The sequence below is a fragment of the Sciurus carolinensis genome, chromosome 6, assembly GCF_902686445.1.
Source record: "Sciurus carolinensis chromosome 6, mSciCar1.2, whole genome shotgun sequence".
In the NCBI taxonomy this organism is placed as follows: Eukaryota; Metazoa; Chordata; class Mammalia; order Rodentia; family Sciuridae; genus Sciurus; species Sciurus carolinensis.
Window position 1 is genome coordinate 974,482 of NC_062218.1, and position 19,549 is coordinate 994,030.

Below are 19,549 nucleotides of genomic sequence, written 5' to 3' on the forward strand. Positions count from 1 at the left end.
TCTCTGGCTCCCGCCCTTCTGAGCGCCCCAGTGTGGGGACAGAGGCCAGCCTGAGCTTGCCACCTGGAGGGCCAGACAGAGCCTGGCCTTGGGGTCACCCCTCCAGTGGACTGGCCCCTGCAGAAATGAGCAAGTCGTGAGGCAAAACAGAGTCCTCACGTCACCTGTTCCGGGCGGGCCACAGGCAGCAGGGACGTGGCACTGGGGAGGGCACAGGGGTCACCCCAGGGAGGCCTGGTAGGGGTCTTGGAGGTAGGGTGGCTCCTGAGAGGAGATGGGGCCACGGGGCCAGGTGGGCAGGGCCGGGCTCAGAGCATCCCCCCAGCTCCTGCCTTGACACCCGCTCTACTCCAGTCTCGGCATGGACACCACCTGGCAGAATCCTCTCCTTGGCGCCACAGCCTCGAAGCTGGCCAGTCCTCAGCCTCCCCTGGGCTCCTGCTTGGCTGACTGGCTTCCAGCTCCTCCGCTGGAGAGCAGGGTGCTGTGACCCTCACGTCCTGACAGCTCGGCCCTGCCAGTGCTTCTGGGAGGAAGCAGGACCACGGTGGCCGGTGCTGGCAGGGCTGCCCTCGGGAGTACTTAGGGCCCAAGGCTCGGCCGGAGGGACCAGGCCACAGCCCTCCAAGGAACAGGCACAGGGCTTCAGCAGTCTCCCCCGACTGGGGCTAGGGTCAGCAATGCCCAGTACAGTCTGTCCTGGGAGGGGGCTGAGAGGAGGCCCTTGCCCAGCCTCCTGCCGAGGGGAGAGGCCCCTGGGGCTCCAAGAATCCAGAGAGAACCAGTGTCCTGCTGGGCCAGGCAGGGCCGCAGATATTATCTATTTGCCTTGGGTCCCGCTTCCTGGGGAGTGGGCCTGGCCCTGGCCCGGGGCTGCACTCGATGCTGTGTCTGTTTGCACAGGGGAGGGGCGGCCAGCACCGCAGAGGGGACTCCTGTCTGCTGCAGGGGGTGGCTCGGGCCCTGGGATGGGCAGATAAGGCATTAACTGTGTGGCTGAGACGCACCCTGCTGATCTGCTGACGCCTCCGTCCGGCCCAGGTGCTCGGGTGAGGTGCCAAAGGTTCCCTATAAAGCACTGGGCTCCCAGCCACTGCCACTTGCCCTCCGGCTCCCGTCCTGCCTGTGTGTGCCAGGCCAGCTGTGACCACCATGGTGAGGCTCGTGCTGCCTAACCCGGGCCTGGAGGACCGGATCCCTTCCCTGCACGAGCTGGAAAGCATCGAGAAGAAGGAGGCCAGCTCGCGCCCACAGTGGGACAACAAGACGCAGTACATGCTCACCTGCGTGGGCTTCTGCGTGGGCCTCGGCAACGTGTGGCGCTTCCCCTACCTGTGCCAGAGCCATGGAGGAGGTAGGTGTGCCGGGGCCGCAGGTGGGCAGAGGCCCAGGCCAGGCGCAGACAATCCGGATGCCGGAGGCCACAGGTGGGCATCTCTGCTGGACCCTCAGCACCCTTCAGAGAGCTGAGAGGCCTGGAAGGAGATGCCCAGCTCCCGGTCTCCTGGGTCAGGCTGCTTGCTGGGGAGACACACCCTGCCAGGGCACTGTGGCCACGGCTTCAAGGACAGTCTCGCAGCAGGTAGGGACAGAGAGGGACAGGCAGCTCCTCCAGGTGGAGCCCCTCCTCTGAGGGTGGAAAGCTTGGGCAGTGGGCACCACAGGACCCCATGGACAGAGAAGGGAGCTGGACTGAGAGAGGGTGATGCTCAGAGGAGCAAGGTGGGTGGGCAGAGCAGTGCTGCTGGGCTCGGAGCCTGGCCTGCCCCTCAAGCACACAGGCCCTCGGGAGGAGCCCCCGCCTGGGCTGCCGCCTCGCCCCAGCTGCAGAGCTCCCTACCTCCTGGTGGTGGGTCTGAGCTCCGGGCCTGGCCCCTGGTCCAGCCCCTGGTGGTTTATGCTGTTGTGCAGGAGGCTCAGGGTACGGTGGCCCACAGGGAGGTCACAGCTCCCCGTGGTTCCATACATCTGAGAAGTAGCTGCCCGGCATCCACAGCCGCTCCCGGGCCCCCAGCCCTGTGGGGCAGCCTGGGCCTCCATGACCATTTGGAGGTCTGGACAGCCCAACCTGACTGCAGGAGCAGGCTCTGCGGCTGCCCTGGCATGCCATGAAGGTGTGGCATCAAAGACTAAACAACCGGACGTGCCGTCTCACACGCTCTGAGGGACACGCCGAGGGAACACTGGGTGTCCACCCCTGGGTCAGCTTCGCTCTCCACATTGCGCAGGCTGTGCTGCACAAGTGAACCATCTGGTGTCTCTGGTTCAGCCAGCACTTCCCACTTGGGGCAGGTGGGAGCCCTGGGGCCCAGGGTGGGGCCTCACAGCAGCCAGGTGCCTGACGGTCCCAGGCCCCTCCTCCCTCTGGCTTCTCAGAACTGAGCCCAGCCCTGGCCTCCCGCCCAAGTCCCCTCCCCGCCTCTAGGACCCTGCAGCACAGGTGCTAATGGGAGCCAGAGTCTGCCCTGCAGGTACACAGGCCTGGGGCCGTCCCCTCCACTCAGGGCAGAGGGGAGGACAGGCTGGGGGCCATGCAGGGTGCCATAGAGGGAGTGGACCATGATGCTCATAGAGGCCAGGATGGACCTGTGTCCACCTGGGAGAGCAGAGGTGGGTCCAAGCCTGCCTGCAGCACAGTTGGCTCAGTCTCCACAGAAGGGCCGGCTCCAGCCCCGGGCTTTGGTGGAAATCTGAAGGGGCTCGACTCCTCGGTGCATGAGGCCTGGGGATTGTAGCTTTAGATCCTAGCACTTCCCTCTGAGGACCATGGTGGATTGTCTATCGGGCAGCATCACAGACTGACTGGACCCTCGAGGGCAGAGGGGAAGGGCTGCAGGCTCTGACTCAGGCTCAGACCCCTGGGCAGTATTGTGGGCACTGGCTTCCCAGGCAAGGCCAGAGCAGGTCCTGGGAAGCCCAGGGTCTCCAGTGGCCCCACATCTGATGTGGACACCAGCAGGTTGCTCTCCCATAGCCCCTGGACAAGCTGTCCCTGCCCCCTTGTGTGGGGACCTGGTCACCTCCTGGGCTTTGAAGGCCACCTCCCAGCTAGGCTCTCCATCAGCTGCAATCACAGCAATTACAGGCCACCACCAGACCTACGCCCTTACTGGAGGAAACGTGGGTCTCTTGGTCACTCTGCCCTGTGCTGACCATGTCCCCACAAACAGGATAACTGGCCTGAAGGAGCTGAGACCAGGATTCTGGCAGGTGGGCTCAGGAGAGCGGGACTGAGCCCCTTCTGCCTGCTCTTCCTGTGATTCTGCACATGAGCTTCTGATGAGCTCACTGGGCTGTGGCTCTGGGTGCAGGGGTTGGCAGAGAAGCCCTGTAGCGGAAGCTGCTCTCCACATTCAGCCTTGAAAGGACCCTGCAGGCTCTGGAGACGTGCAGCAGTGTGGGCGTGGAGTGGAGTACCGGCGGGGCAGCCTGCTCTCTGGCATCTCCTGGGGAACGCTGCAGGCAAGGGAGGCAGGGGCGCCAAGCCTGCCGGCCGCTGGCCCAGGCTCTCCTTGTGGAGGGACGGTGCCCCAGCTCCTGCCAGCTCCACCCCTGGGAGCTCAGGCAGGCAGCCCGACTGCGAGATGTGCACGCTGAGTCCCCAGAGTCCAGTACCTGCCCTGTGGGTGGGCCTGTGCCCCGCTCGGCACTGGTCCTGAGGGGTCTTTCTGAAGGCAGCCTGGCAAGCAGGGGCCTGGAGTCTGCCACCCAGGCCACTCCAGGAGCCGCCGCCTCTGGCCCACGTGACATGGGACAAATGTGATGGAGACCTCATGGAGGCTCCCAGCCATGCTGCCGGGCTCTGCACGCTGGAGGGGACTCGGCGCAGGGGCACGGGGAAGAAGGAGCGGGCGTGGTCAGCCGTGATGCAGCCCCCTCAGGCACCACATTCACACCTGTGGCCCAGAGACACCACTGTCTCCAGGTGTGCCCAGCACTGGCCACCAGCCTCAGACCACCAGAGGGGCCCGCTGGCCACCCTGCTCCTTCCATGCCTGGCAGGGCAGCACTGACCAGTCCCACCGAGAGCTGTTCTCCACGTGCCCTGGCCCCTGGCCCACCACAAGCCCCGCCTGCCCCTCGTGGGCCTGTCCCTCTGCTCAGCAGCAGCCCTGGGGCCCTTGCTGCTGGCGGGCTCCTCTCCCTCCAGGCGGGTCCTCCCTCCGGCACTGCATTTCCTTCCGCCCACCGCCTGGCTTCTGCCATGGGCTCCAGCTGCACCAAGAGGCCGGTCTCCCAGGACCTTTGGACCTGCACAGCCGTCTCACAGGAGACTTGCGGGAGGCTGGCTGCACCCCCGCCCCCAGGCACCGGCTCCTGCGAGAAGCGCAGCCAGGGGAGAAGGCTGGGCTGCTGGCTTGGCTTCCAAGGACATTTCAAGGAGTTGCTGGAGACTCCCAGGGGCTGAGGACACCCTGGGCCCTCCCAGCGGTGCCAAGGGCTTGCTCTGATGGGGCCGTCCTAAGCCAGGCCCGCCAGGAGTCCCGGGGCCCAGGCCCAGGCAGCTGCTGACCCGCAGCTGGGGCCCTACGTGGGCGGGGGGTCCGTGAGTGCACGCCCACCACCCCTGCTTGCTCGCTGGGCCTGACCCTCAGCAGGGACCCCCTCAGGGGCCTCTCTGGAAGGGAGGGAAGCCCCACTCAGCCTCTCCTGTCTCTGTCCATCTGTCAGCCTGGAGGATGGTGTTCCTGCCTGCTGGGCTGCTCCCAGGGAGGTGTTTTGTCCAGATGTTGGGATCTTGGTGTCCTTCTGGGGTGGGCCATGTTGCCTGTGCCCAGGACACCAGGTCGAGGAGGGCAGGTGAAGAGCATGGGCGGGTCACAGCCATCCTACTTCAGCCCATACATGAGGGGCTGCCAGGGGACCCAGCAGGACAGTCGCTGTGTCCAGCCCGCAACCCAGGAATCAGGAAGCACTTGTGTTTGACTCTGATCCTGCACGTTGGCTGGGAGCTGCGTCTGAGACTCACCACGGGCCGCTCCCGCCTGACCGTCTGGAGGGACAGCGGTGCCTGCTCCCGGGCACACTTACACACCATTGTCCACACTAGAGAGAGGGCCTACGGGGTGGCGTGGGTAGGCTCCCACACCCAGCCCGAGGCCACCGGGGGCCTGCCATGTTCCCTCTCAGGTGGGGACAGTTGGGCAACAGGGTGACACCGGGTTCAGGTGCAGACTGGCTCTGCCCAGCCCCAGGTGGCGCTGCATCCTGTCCGTCATTTCTCACTGGCTGAGGCTCACAGGTCCTGCCACACAGTCCCGGGGGGGCCCTGGGACTGGCAGGTACCAATTGATGGGGTCCACGCCCGCGGCAGGGCCTGAGCCCGCACTGACCCGCTGGGCACCCAGCACCTTGCGGCCCAGGCTCATGCCTGACCCTCGTCCTGCGCTGCCCTCACCTGCCCAGGGCCTCAGCAACACGCTCTGCCAGCAGCCTGGACGCCTCCTCTGGCTCTCAGCTGGGAGCCCGCTTGCAGTGCAGGGGCAGGGGCAGGCTGGACATTGGCAGGGACTGGGAGGGGCAAGCTCAGGGCAGATGGCCTGTCCACAGGGCTCTGGGGGCCAACTGGCCCTGGTTAGGAGCCCCACAGCACGGCGTGCACAGTGGCAGTGGTGCACCTGGTCCGGTGACCGTGCCCCCACGTCACAGGTGGTCACCCAAGGGACCGCAGGGCACGCCCCTGCCGAGCGGCTCTTCGGGGTGGGCAGCCCACTCCCACCCTGGTCCTGCGGCTTGCAGCCCCACTGGGCTCAGCTCCGGCTCCCCTCCGCCGTGGGGCTCTTGCCTCAGTCGGGACGGCGCTTCAGGCGCTGCCCAGGGCTGGTCCGCGCGGGCCTGGCCGTCCGTGCTGATGCGGCCGCCTCTCCCTGCAGGGGCCTTCATGATCCCGTTCCTCATCCTGCTGGTGCTCGAGGGCATCCCCCTGCTGTACCTGGAGTTCGCCATCGGCCAGCGGCTGCGGAAGGGCAGTGTGGGTGTGTGGACCGCCATCCACCCGGCCCTGAAGGGCGTAGGTGCGTGTCCTGTGCGGCCCCTTCTGGGCAGGGACAGCAGCGCACGCTCCTCGGCCTTCCCAAGAGTCCCAGGCAGAGGACGACCCCAGGCTCACCCCCAGAGCCTCAGCCTAAGCTGGAGCCTCGGAGTGTCAGCTGCAGCATCTGGGCTGGGACGCTCCTGGTCCCCAGGGTCCCCAGGGTCCCCAGGAGGCTGCAGACGCAGAGCACGTCCTGCCTTCCCAGAGTGGGCGCCGCAGGCCCCGGGGGCCAGCAGGGGGCACTAGCTGCCCGCTCTCGGCCTCCTTTGCCTGCTTCTGAGTACTCAGCAAGGAGGCCTCCAGCACTGACCCCAGTCCCAGGTGTGGTCACTCATTTACAAACTCTTCCCGGGGTGTGGCCCAGTGTTCTCACCAGGAGGTTCACGGTTCACTGGGACCTCAGGATGTGGGTGGGCACCAAAGACTTCTCCAGCCTGGGGAGGAAGGGTCAGGGTCCACCACGCAGAGGGACGCTAAGTCCAGGCGGGGCCACCCTGAGGCCTGCGGCCCAGACCAGCCTGCCATCCGTGCCCTCCCCCAGCTCCAGGGCTCCGGTCCCCCCTCCCTCCCCACATGCTCCTGCCTTCGCTCTCTGCCTCCCTCTGGCCTCCCCTGCCGGCCCTCGCCGCCTCCCGGCCTCCGGTCCTCACCTCTGTCCCCCACACTCGCGCACACCTGGCGTTCCGTTTCACACTTCAGCCAAGCGCACACGGGAAACGCCCTTTGGCCCAGCCTCGCCCCCAGGCGCTGGGCCACCGCGGAGGCCCTCACCGCTCTCCCCACAGGCGTTGCCTCCATGTTCGTGTCCTTCATGGTGGGCCTCTACTACAACACCATCATTGCCCTGGTCCTGTGGTACTTCTTCAACTCCTTCCAGGAGCCCCTGCCCTGGAGCCAGTGTCCACTCAACGGGAACCTGACAGGTGAGGCTGGGCCGGAGCCAGTGGGAGGGGTCACCCCTGCCTCCGCCCCTCCCAACCTGACGTCCCAGGAGGCGGCCACGCTGCGGTCCCGGCCGCCCTCTGCTTTTATGGGGTCTGGATGCTACAGACCGGGTTGTTGAACTCACCTCCTGTCCACTGGCCTGCCTTCCCCAGGGCAGCCTCCTGGGCCACGTGGCCTGGCAGTGGTCAGGGCCATGGGAACTGCTGGGGCTCTGGACGTTCTGAGGACACAGCTCCTTCACCTGTGGCGGCCCACCCTGCTCCCCACGTCTCCGCCACATGTGCCTGTGTCCCCCACCCTGGCCCTTCCAGGACCCTCGCCCGGGGCCGTGGAGTCAGGTGCTCCCCACGCTCCTCCACTGATCTCGGGTTGAAGTCTTCCCTCTTTGGTGTGGCTCTACCCCGAGAGCCGGGCAGTCCCGGTGTGGAGCTGGCCAGGGCGATCCAAGACCCACACCTTCTGCACCTCTGAGCGTCTTGCCCGGGGCCTGCGCCCCAGGAGCCAGGGCAGCAAGAGGCGCAGGCTGCTGGAGGCCAGGGACACCCGCTGCAGCGGGCTGCGCGCCTCCTGGTGGCTCACTCGTCCGGCACATGTGCGTGTGCGCGCGGAGCTGGACCAGCGGTGGGCAGCTGGGGCTGTGGCGGCCCTTCCGCAGGGCCTTCCCCACCTGGCGGCCACGCCTGAGCCGCCCCCGGCCTCCCCCGCAGGCTACGTGGAGGAGTGTGCCAAGAGCTCCTCGGTGGACTACTTCTGGTACCGAGAGACCCTCAACATCTCCACCTCCATCGACGACTCGGGCTCCATCCAGTGGTGGGTCCTGCTGTCCTTGACCTGTGCCTGGAGCATCCTCTACCTGTGCACCATCCGTGGCATTGAGACCACCGGGAAGGTATGGGCCGGCCAGGCTGCTGCCCGGCACGAGCTGGGCCCACACCTGAGCGGCTGCACCGCCCCGCGGGGCCCACGTCCTCTGGGGAGACCTCTGCCCCGGAGGCCTGGGAACTCCGCCTTGGCCAAGCGCTCTCAAGACGGGCTCTTGGACAGCCCCGCGCAGGCTGAGGCCCAGTCCAGCAGTGGGGCTTGCCCAACTGCTGGGGGTCGGGGTCCAGCCCCCACTGGGGAGGCGGGAAGAGCTGAATGAGGACCAGGCCTCCTGGCAGAGGGAGGCCTGGCCACATGGCCCTCTGGGGAGGGCTTCCTGGATGCCAGCCTGCCCGCGTCCCGGCCTGACCCGGTGCCCTCTGACCCGGGCCCTCTGACCCGGGCCCTCTGACCCTCAGGCCGTCTACGTCACCTCCACGCTGCCCTACATCGTGCTGACCATTTTCCTCATCCGCGGCCTGACGCTGAAGGGCGCCGTCAACGGCATCACCTTCCTTTTCACCCCCAACGTGAGTCCCGCCGTCCGCCTCGGGCGTGAGTCCCGCCGTCCGCCTGGGGCTCAGCCTTGTGGGGAGGCCCATGTGGGGACGCACCCTCTGGCTCTGTGCTCTCCTGGCCTCACAACCAGATGCGGCCCGGCCAGTCCCAGGGCTGGGAAGGTCCATGCAGGCCCAGTGGGGAGGCTGGGCACCAGGCCTCCAGCAGCTGTGCGGGTGGGGCTACTGGGTGGTGGCTGGAGACTGTGTGGACTGGTGGCCCAGTCGGGGAACCAGCCAGCTGCTCCCTCTGGTGGGCAGCGTCCACCTGACCACCGCTCACCGCCGGGCCAGGGGGCCCTCCCCCCACCACCGCTGAGGCCCTCTCCTCCTTGGGCCTCCCTCCTTGCTTCGGGCCCGCGGGTGAGTGAGCCCCCTGTCTGGAGCAGGTCACAGAGCTGGCCAACCCCACCACCTGGCTGGACGCGGGAGCTCAGGTCTTCTACTCCTTCTCGCTGGCCTTCGGAGGCCTCATCTCCTTCTCCAGCTACAACCCTGTGCGGTGAGTGCGGGCAGTGGGTTCCGCAGGGCCAGGCGCTGTGGGCCCTGCCTGTCTCCACCAGACTAGGGGGAGTTCCGCTCGAGGACGAGATGAAAAGACCAAGGTGCTCGGCAGCGCCGGGCTCTCTCCACAAACCCACTGGCTGGGCACCTGGAAGGAAATGCCCGTGAGGCCCCTCGAGCTGGGCCCTGCCTCCTGGCCAAGCGAGCTTTGCTGCTTGGTCCCTGTCTGTCTCTGCTCAGTCCCCGCCTCCACGCCCACACTGTCCGCTCACTCCTTGGCACCTCAGACCTGGGGGATCCTGCGGGCGTAGCCTTCCTGAAAGCACCTAGGACACAGAGGTTGGCCGTCCCCTGGAGGGACACAGCAGTGCTGTGGAGCACTACTGTGATGCGGGGTTGTCCCCAGCGACACTGGGTTGGGGGACAAGCACCTACCGTGTGTCAGGACATCCTTGGTGACCTGCAGTGGGTGGGGGTGTAAACACCTACTGTGTGTCAGAGTTATCTTTGGTGAACTGTGGCAGGGGATAAGCACCTACTGTGCATCAGGACCATCTCAGTGAACCTGGTGGGTCATGGGGTTAAGCCAGGCAATCGGCATGTGCACCTGCAGGGGTAAGTGGAGGGCAGGGCAGGATGGCCTTCTGTGGCCAGGTGGACCTGCAAGCGTGGCCAGGTGGCCGAGGTTGAGCAGAGGTGACTCAGAGGCCAGGCAGGCAGGGGTGAATTTGGACAAGGGGGCTGGGTGTGGTCTGGGGAGGAGGGCAGGGCTGGTGGGTGGTCAGGTCAGCATGGCACCAGGACCCAGCCATGGAGCAGAGAGGGCGGGACAGAGTTGCTCTCAGCACAGCCAAGGCTGTGGTCAGTGTCGGTGTGTGGGCCAGGTCCCAGCCTTCAGAAGGCCTCCTCTGGCACAGTGGGGAAGGCGCTGGAAGGGTACCGGGCCTGGCTGCAGGAAGCCCAGCTGAGCCACGGGAGCTTTATTCAGACACTGCCCACGCGGTTCAGCCATGCCAGCGCACAGCCCAGGGAGCTTAGCTCACCAGAGTTGTGCGGTTGGCCCCATCTGGGCTCGGAACATTCTCCTCTCCCAGACACCGGGCCCCGAGCACCACTCCTAACCCCGGGGTGGTCCGCCAGCTGCCCGGCGCTTTCTGCCTCTGGCTGCACTGCTGTGGACTGCGGGGTGGGCCATGCGGCAGGGACTGTGGCCTCTGGTTCCCAGTGGGCACCTGGCACCCGTGACCGGGGATGGTGAACAGCACACAGCATGCCTGTCCACTTGTCGGTCAGGGACATTGGGCTGTTTCCAGTTTTTGACTACTGTGAACAGCAGCACACAGGTGTGGACCAGGTTTCCTTCCTGCTGGGGGCGGGCACTTCTGGACGGCACTGCTGGCCGGTATCCTGCTCCACCAGCTGGACAGGAGCACCCAGGCCCCTGGCTTCTCAGAGCAGAGCCACCCAGTGGGTGTTGGGTGGTGGCCCCCCGTGGATGGTTTGCATCCCTGATGGCTCACACGCTGCTTGTTGGGGTGCTGGGACTGGGGCTGAAGCCAGCGCCCATGCGGGCTAATCAAGTGCTCACCTGTGATCTACTCAGCCTTCTACTCTGTTATTACTATCGGTATTGATTTTTATTATTGGCCCAGGGGTTGAATGCAGGGGTAAACCCCACTGGGCTACAACCCTTAGCACTTATTTTACTTTGAAAGGGCCTCTCTATAGCCCAGGCTGGCCTTGAACTTACCATCCTCCAGCCTCATCCTCTGGAGCACTTGAGATTACAGGTGTGGGCACCACACCCAGTCACTCTAATGTTGACGGAGGCTTCTGGAAGGAGGAGAGCTGGCCAGGTCAGGTTGGGAGGCCAGGATGTTTAGGACATGCTCAGTGGCAGTGACCCTGGGTGTCAGGTAGCTATTGGGAGTCCTTAGGTACAAGAAGATTGGGACCCCAGAGGGCTTGGGCAGACAGTGTGGGGCTTCAACCAGAGGCTGAGTGAGGTCACTGTGGCCCTGAGGATGAGGAGGAAAGGTCACAGCCTGGGTGGGCCCTAAGCTGAGGCCAAAGATGGCCACACCTCCCGCCCCACTGGGGCCAGAACTACATAGCTCTATGGGTGTCTTTGGCCCTAAAACCACCTGGGGTAGTAGAGACCCTGCAGACCCTCAGCAGACTGGAAGTCCACCTGGAGCCCTCAGCTGGGACAGCCGCTCTGCACCATGGGTGATGCCCTTCATGCCAAGGAGGCCCAGGGCTCTCAGACACAGGCACCAGGACAGCCCTCCCAGGCCCACCTGATCAGAGGGCGAATCCCAGTCAGAACCTTCCAGCACCCGTTTTCATCCTTTTCACCCCTGGGAGGTGGGCCAACCAGCTCTGGGTCCACCCAGGCCTGGAGTCCACCAGCCTTGGCGTCTATGAACTGAACCTCTCTCAAAATTCCTTCCCTATAAGAACCGACTACCACAACAAAACCATCCCCTCACATCAGAGTCTGGGGCAAGGCGGGGCATGGGAGGGCAGGTGCTGGCCCTGCCTCTCCCAGGGGCCTTGGACCTGGCCTGCTGGGGTGGGAGGCCCGGGGCCTGAGGCTGATTGTCCAGCTGCCTGACCCCGACTGGGACGGGAGCACAAGGACCTCTGGATCCAGGGGTGAAAGCTGTCTAGGTGTGGGCGGGGCCCAGAGCCACCGATGGGAGGGTGCGGCCCCCGAAGGTGGTAAGAAGGTCAGGAGTGAGGGCATGGCCATCTGGCATGGTGGCCCCAAGTGCCCTCACACACCCAGAGAAGGACGGTGGACTCAGTGGTGCCCCACGCCAGGGCAGGGCGCAGCCTCAGGACTGGACCGGGTGGGGCCTCTACACTGCCCAGCTCTGGGCAGGGTGCTCCTCACACACACACCGGCCACTCTGGGCCTGTGGTGACACTGCTGTCATCCCCAGCAACAACTGTGAGATGGACTCTGTGATCGTGTCCATCATCAACGGCTTCACGTCCGTGTACGCGGCTACGGTGGTCTACTCCATCATCGGCTTCCGGGCCACAGAACGCTACGACGACTGCTTCAGCACGTGAGTGCACCAGCATGGCGCCCACCCACTGCGGGGCCCTGGGGCCTGGGCCCAGCCTCCACCCAGGTGGCCCGCCCTCCACCCGGCACCCACAGGGGCCACCCAGGGCCACCCAGGGCCATCCAGGGCCACCCAGGGCCATCCAGGGTCATCCAGGGCCACCCAGGGCCATCCAGGGCCATCCAGGGCCTGGCCCACCCCTCCACCCAGGCACCCTCAGGGGCCATCCAGGGCCATCCAGGGCCATCCAGGGCCATCCAGGGCCACCCAGGGCCATCCAGGGCCATCCAGGGCCTGGCCCACCCCTCCACCCAGGCACCCTCAGGGGCCATCCAGGGCCATCCAGGGCCATCCAGGGCCATCCAGGGCCTGGCCCACCCCTCCACCCAGGCACCCTCAGGGGTCATCCAGGGCCATCCAGGGCCTGGCCCACCCCTCCACCCAGGCACCCTCAGGGGCCATCCAGGGCCATCCAGGGCCATCCAGGGCCATCCAGGGCCTGGCCCACCCCTCCACCCAGGCACCCTCAGGGGCCATCCAGGGCCATCCAGGGCCTGGCCCACCCCTCCACCCGGCACCCACAGGGGTCATCCAGGGCCATCCAGGGCCATCCAGGGCCATCCAGGACCTGGCCCACCCCTCCACCCGGCACCCACAGGGGTCATCCAGGGCCATCCAGGGCCATCCAGGGCCATCCAGGACCTGGCCCACCCCTCCACCCAGGCACCCTCAGGGGGCATCCAGGGCCATCCAGGGCCATCCAGGGCCTGGCCCCCCCTCCACCCAGGTGGCCCGCCCTCCACCCGGCACCCACAGGGGCCACCCAGGGCCATCCAGGGCCATCCAGGGCCATCCAGGGCCATCCAGGGCCTGGCCCACCCCTCCACCCAGGCACCCACAGGGACCACTGGACCTGGGTCAGCCCCTCTCTCTTGCAGGAACATCCTGACTCTCATCAACGGGTTCGACCTGCCTGAGGGCAACGTGACCCAGGAGAACTTCGAGGACATGCAGCGCTGGTGCCAAGCCAGCGACCCCCTGGCCTACGCACAGCTGAGCTTTCAGACCTGCGACATGAACACCTTCCTCTCCCAGGTGGGTCCTGCAGGCCCTGGTCCAGAGCCCCCTTGGGGCACGTGGAGGACACCATGCACCAGCCCCTGCCCCTGGACACATGGAAGTCCTGAGGTTGTGCTTAGGGCGACTCCTCTGCAAAGATGGAGAGTCCCAGGCAGCCAGCACCACCTTTCTTTTTGGTTGACCCTCTGCTGTCAGGAAGCCCAGGAGACCCGTGAACCGCCCTTAGTAATGGAGGTTCTAGCAGTAGTTGAACGTCCAGGGAAACGTGACACCCTGTCATCTTGGCCCAACCCGGCTCCGCCTGACCTGGCAGTTTTCCACTGGAAGCTGTCCTGTGTTTTGGAGGAGCTGGCCATTCTCAGGGCCTGGCACTGTGGCTCTTGCTGCGGCTACTGGTTGAAAGGTCACACTGGGAGCAGGAGTCACAGAGTCGGTGGCAGTGGCAGGGCAGAGGGGTCCTGAGGCTCCCTGTTGTCCCGCTGACATCCAGAGGAGGCTGCTGACGGAGCCGAGGCTGTCTCCTGATTCCACGGCCAGGGCTGGCCTCTGCAGTGGTGGCACCACCTCAGTGCCGTGCCGGGCCTGCTGCGCTCAGAGTGCATCTGCTGACTCGCTCGAGGACCAGTTTGCACCCCTGAGCTGCTCTGAGCCCGGTGCAGGGGAGCGCCCTGTGGACGCCCCCGTGCCTGGCCATCGTCTTGGCCACACAGCGTTTCGTTCTTTCTTTCTTCTTCTTCTTCTTTTCAATAACTTTTACGTACGCACCGTGGTGCTGAGGACGGAGCCCAGCGCCTGGCACGCCCCAGGCCAGTGCTCTGCCGCTGAGCCGCAGCCCCGCCCGCCGCACAGGGTCTGGGCTGCCGCTGGGAGTGCGGCCCCTGCAGTCCTGACGCACTCCCGCTTTTGAAAACGCAGGCTGGGCCCGGGAGGCAGGCCTAGCTCCTCCTCCAGGCACCGCGCTCTGCCTGGCCCCGGCCTGCTGTGGGCTTGGGGAGTGGAGGGTCGCGGGCGCTGGGTGGCCGGTGACGGTGTGCTGCTGCGCAGGGCGTGGAGGGCACGGGCCTGGCCTTCATCATCTTCACCGAGGCCATCACCAGGATGCCGGTGTCCCCGCTGTGGTCGGTGCTGTTCTTCAGCATGCTCTTCTGCCTGGGCCTCTCCTCCATGTTCGGGAACATGGAGGGCGTGGTCGTGCCCCTCCAGGACCTCAAGCTCGTCCCTGAAAAGTGGCCCAAGGAGCTGCTCACAGGTGCGTGAGCGGCCAGGTGGGCAGGCGCCCTCTGGGGAGAGCCGCTCACAGGCCGGGCCCCCTGACTGTGGCTCCGCCGTCGCCCACAGGCCTCATCTGCTTGGGGATGTACCTCATCGCCTTCGTCTTCACGCTGAATTCCGGCCAGTACTGGCTGTCCCTGATGGACAGCTACGCTGGCTCCATCCCCTTGCTGGTCATCGCCTTCTGTGAGATGTTTGCTGTCGTCTATGTGTACGGTGTGGACAGGTAGGCCTGGAGAGGGTGCGGAGGGAACAGCCACGTCTGGCAGAACCCTGCTGGGCCGGGAGGGAGGCCTGCCGTGGCTCAGGCTCTGCTGCCCTGTGGCCCGAGCGCAGGTCGGCCTTCACGGGCGCAGGACTCACGTGGCACTGGCATTCACTTGGTGAGGATGAGAGGGCCCAGGGCTTAGCCTGAGGGGGTGCGCTGAACCCTTTCCAGAAGCAGTGCAAACAGGACCCCTCCAGCTTCCCAGTGCCCCAGAGTTCACCATGCCAAAGGGTCAGCAGCAGTGTTAGGAGCCCATGCGTGGTGACCAGGTGCTGGGGGAGAAAGCACAGCAGCCCCAAGGAAAACGGGGCACATCTGCCTACGAGCCAAGTGTGTGCCCACTGCAGGAGCAACACCCTCCGTCGGGCCCGAAACACCCTGGGACTTGAGGGCAGGCACGGAATCAAGGGGCAGGGCAGCTTCTGAGGGCAGTGGGGGCTTCCTGCTCAGGCCTGAACCTCAGCAGTGTCCAAAGACAATGAGCTGGAGCTGCATACTCACGGCCAGGGACTCTCCTGGGGCGTTGGGGCAGCTCTCCAGCCTTTCTCAGGGCAGGGGGCTTCAGCAGCCAGCCAGAGCCCAGGCAGGGCACAGCAGGGCAGGGCAGGGCTGACCTGGACCCAAGCAGGCCGCTCAGCTGTGCGCCTGCCCACCCCTCAGCATCACCCCCATGCTGTGCAGGATGTAGGAAGCAGGCCCTGTGGGACTGGGTGCAGCCACAGGGACAAGGTCCAGCAGGCACCGCCCTCTGTGGGGCTCCTGCTGTGGGAGACCCCTTCTGAATCATTACAAACAGGAGGCCACAGGAGACATGGACAGGGCTTCATTAGTGGGAGTGGGGACCAGACTGCAGCAGCCAAGGGCAGCAACAGGACCAGGTTGAAGAGGACAAGGTCGCCATAAGGGTTTCAAAGTTGCAGACACCAACAAGGGTGTTCCAAGCGAACCTGGAGTTGGCCACATTCACAGCTTGGTGGTGTGAAGGACATGCACACTGGTCTGTGCTGCTCCTGGGTCTGAGGGTGGCAGGAGAGGTGGGCACCAGGCTGGACAGGCTGCATGGCTATGCTTCCCAAGGGCCCTCAGAGCTGGGACCAAGTCCTCGTGTCTGCTGGGCCCAGGAGACACCAGACAGGCTCACGCTTATGCTCTGCCTGTCCGTCTTTATTTCTAACGACAGTAAAACTTTTGTGCACAAGACGGGGCACAGGGCAGGCTCCAAGCCCTAGGGCAGGTTGTGATGGGCACTGTCCAGCCTTGGGGCTGCTCCTGCCAGGCGGCAGCCATAGCACACGGCAGCAGGAGCTGGAGGGGCGAGTCTGACGGCTGCCCCTGCTCTGATCCTCCGAGACTCTGACCTTCTGTGGTCACCAGCACGTGGGGAGGATGAGAGACCTCTGGTAGCCAGCCTCTGCATCAGAGCACGGCAGTGGCGTCACAGGGCAGTGAGGGTGCTGAGCACACGGGCTGGCGGCTGGCTGAGCTCACCAGGTCTCCTCCGAGAAGAGGTGGCTTTGCCTACACGGCGGGGTGGAGCTTCGCGGAGGGAGGACAGAGCATGGCCTCCAGGACACGCACCATCCAGGCAGCAGGACTGGGCTAGGCCTCCCTGCGCTGCATCCTGGTGGGTTCACAGAGGCCACCCCTCCTGCTGTGCTGCAGGTTCAGCCGGGACATCGAGTTCATGATCGGCCACAAGCCCAACGTCTTCTGGCAGCTCATGTGGAGGGTGGTCAGCCCTGTCCTCATGTTGGTCATCTTCTTCTTCTACTTCGTGATCCAGGTCAACAAAGGACTCACTTACAAAGTCTGGGACCCGAGCTATGTGAGTGCCCAGCTGGCCATGGGGGCAGCTGCCAAGGTGCCCATCGTGGGAGTGGAGGCGGTGCTGGAGATGGAGGGTGGGCGTGGGGGGCGAGAGGAGCCTCGGTCCCTTCCACCCCGAGCAGCAGGGGAGCACTGCGGGGTCAGGCGCCTTTCCTGGGCTGCTCACTCCACGTGGCTCTCTCCCCAGGACGAGTTTCCCAGCACCCAGGAGACGGCCTACCCAGGCTGGGTCTATGCTGTGGTGACTGTGGTGGTCGGAGTGCCCTGCCTCACCATTCCCTGCCTCGCCTTCTACAAGCTCATCATGAATTGTCGTCAGAGGCCAGCTGACCAGCAAGAGCTGGACAGCACACTGTCCACAGCCTCTGTGAATGGAGACTTGAAGTCCTGAGTGGGCCCAGCCCACAGTGTGCAGCCGATGGTGCTGGGAGGAGAGGAGGCACAGGACCCTTGGGGTGGCCAGGCTGCAGTGTATGTGAATGGATGCATGCATGTGTGTATGTGTATTGTCCAAATGTGTGCCTGTGTGTATCCATACATGTAGAGGTACACATATGTACAGGGCATATTGTGTGGGATGTGTGTAAGAGCATGTACATGTGAGCTTATGTATGAGTGTGTCTACGTATGTGAATGTGTGAGCACGTGTGTTGTACATGTGTATACACCCATGCCGGTGTTTGTGTGTTCACACAGGGTAGTGTATGCATACCTGTGTGTGTGCATAGGCACACATTTTATGCATGTGTAAATGTGAGCATATGTACTGTGTGCATACTTGCATGAAGGTATGCACATGTCTGTGGATATAAGTTGCACACACAGGTGAACATGTGTGTGCATATGCATATGTGTATGCACGTGAATATGTATGGTGGGGTTATGAATGTATGAGTGTATGTGGGCCTGTGTGTTGGCATACAGACACATGTACATACGTACCTACATGCATGTGAATTGTGCACACTTGTACGCAACTTGCAAGTATGTGTGACTGTGCATGTACCTGTGTGATACATGTGCAGTTTGGACCCATGTGTGAAAATGTATGTTTACACGTTCCCAACACGCACACCCTCCTAGGGCCTGGCCACCTTCTGCACCCTCCTTCATGCGGACACGGTGGGGCGTGGACTGTGGCCCAGGCAGACCTGGCTCAGGACCTGCCCTGCCCCTCACGTGCCCTGCAGAGCCTGAGGCCAAGGTGCAGGGGCTGAGATAGTGACGCTCTCTCTGCTGTGAGGCAGGAGAAGGAACGCGAGCTGTTTGCCAGCCTCCTGGGATGGTTCTCGCTGCTCACCCCACCCTGCCCGCTGCTCTGGATCAAGGGCCCCTGAGTGAAAGGTCTGGGCCCCCTTGCTCTTCAAGGAGAAGCGGGAGCGGGCATGGGTGGGCGAGGCTGAGCAGCCTGGCCCCGTCAGCCCTGCAGTGCTGGGCTGTAGGAGAGCCTCCCGTTTAATCATTACTGCTGGCTGCACAGGTCGATGGTCGGCCTAACGGAGCTCAGCCTGTCCTAACTAAAGGCAGGAGCCCCCAGGATGTCAACCCAGTGAATGTTTAGCAGGTGTCGGAGGAGAAAGGTTAAAGGGTAACTCGACCTTGGTCACTGTTGTTCAGGGCACTCCGAGAGTCCTGGGCACCTTGCCGCCCCTGTGGCTTGTGAGTTTCGTGGGGGCATCTGCACCTGCCCCAGCGTGGGCGCTTCCTCCCTGGAGCTGCCGCCCAGTCTCAGCCAGAGGCGCTTCACACTTGGGGTGTTTGCCCAGCAAGCCGGCTGCTTTCCATGGATAAAATCGAGTTGAAATCCAACTGAACTTCCCGAGGATTCCACGGGCCAGAGTGGGAGGTCCTGGTGGGGCCCGGCGCCACGTTCCTCCTGCGCAGACACCCTGCCCAACTGCCCACCAAATTCCAGCTCCAGCCACGAGACCCCGCACACAGTCCTCTCCCAGGTCCCTCCATGTGTGCCAGCTGACCACCTGGGCACCACAATCTGCAGAATCCTACCAAGATAAAGATGGCCCGTGGGCACAGGCTCCGCCCCAGCCTGGTGACACGCCCCAAAGGCACAGCCCATGATGGGGGGTCCCATCTGATGGCCAGTGGTCCCACCTCCCCCTCCCCATAACCTTCCCACCGGCAACCGGGAAGCCTCTGATGGGCTGGCACACATCAGTACACCACCCGCCATGTTCTCAGGCCCGCCTGGTTCGCCTGTCCAGGAGACCCAGCGGGCTTCTCTCCACATCCTCTCGAGTCTCCTGAGCAGTTGTGTTTCACAGCTTCTGTGTCAGGGTTGTGGAATAAAGGGCACCTGTTCAACAAGTCACTCCTGCTCATGATTCTTGGCTCAAGAGCTGGTGTCCAGACGTGGAGGCCTGAGCAGCACTGTGGCCAAGGTCCAAGTCTCCAGCAGAGACTTGGATGCGCGGTCGGCAAGAGTGGCCCGCCTCTGGGCCCAGGGGTTTGTTCCAGGTCTTGTTCTGCTGAAGACCCCATGATGGGAGACCTGGTAGCTCAGCGAGCCGGACTGACACTGGTCTGAGGGCCCTGTGTTGCCACGGCAGGTGCTGGTGGGCTTTGGCCTCAGCACACACAGGGCGGAGGAGAGGGGAGGCAGGAAGACGGGGCAATCTTCTGAGGAGCACCCTTGGAGCAGAGGACCCCAGGAGACACCTCCCCCGCTGGGACTCTGCCAGCCCCTCCTCATCTTGTCTCCCCTTGGGGGGTTCTCACCTTTCCCTCCCCCTCAGAAAAGGGACTTCTAAAATGTGTCCACTGGGATGCGTGAGCCTGGGACTCATACCTGGAATTGTGTCTGCCTGGTTGACAGATCAGTGTCCAGAGGAGTGTGGGATGCAGGGGCCTCAGCCTGTCCTGGGAGAAGGGACTGGAGGGAGGAACCCCAGAGCCCAAGCAGAGCCCCAGGGGCTCCTTCAAGTGGGACCCCATGGGCAGGAAGTGGCCACAATGGAGAAGAGGGCTCCCTGCCCCCCCGTGCACATTCACATCGCCCCAGCCCCTATCTGAGGGCAGAAGTGGGGGCTGCTAGCACAAGAGGGAGGAGCAGGGATGCCCCTGGCCTCCAGAGAGCAGCTGGCCAAGAGAGGAAGCCCCTCCCCAC

General features: G+C 64.5%; 1 protein-coding gene across 2 annotated transcripts; it reads left to right on the top strand.

Moving 5' to 3' along the window:
* Positions 1 to 1,113: 1,113 nt before the first annotated feature.
* Positions 1,114 to 18,734, top strand: Slc6a19 (solute carrier family 6 member 19). Of its 2 annotated transcripts, none has more exons than XM_047556007.1 (12): positions 1,114 to 1,354; positions 5,874 to 6,014; positions 6,820 to 6,957; positions 7,687 to 7,868; positions 8,260 to 8,370; positions 8,787 to 8,899; positions 11,850 to 11,978; positions 12,917 to 13,073; positions 14,103 to 14,307; positions 14,397 to 14,556; positions 16,261 to 16,423; positions 16,613 to 18,734. In XM_047556007.1, exons 1-12 carry the CDS (start codon positions 1,153 to 1,155, stop codon positions 16,814 to 16,816), a joined length of 1,905 nt encoding a protein of 634 aa, XP_047411963.1. In that variant the 5' UTR covers positions 1,114 to 1,152; the 3' UTR covers positions 16,817 to 18,734. The 2 variants fall into 2 exon arrangements, with proteins under 2 accessions (XP_047411963.1, XP_047411964.1); XM_047556008.1 differs by lacking the exon at positions 1,114 to 1,354 and adding an exon at positions 1,409 to 1,582.
* Positions 18,735 to 19,549: the final 815 nt, after the last annotated feature.

Bases quoted from the DNA above. Each gene is read 5' to 3' on its own strand.
- Slc6a19 (XM_047556007.1), top strand. From the start codon at position 1,153: ATGGTGAGGCTCGTGCTGCCTAACCCGGGCCTGGAGGACCGGATCCCT. The intron at 7,869-8,259 runs GTATGGGCCGGC...TCTGACCCTCAG, and splicing joins GCATTGAGACCACCGGGAAG to GCCGTCTACGTCACCTCCAC. The intron at 14,557-16,260 runs GTAGGCCTGGAG...GCTGTGCTGCAG, and splicing joins TATGTGTACGGTGTGGACAG to GTTCAGCCGGGACATCGAGT.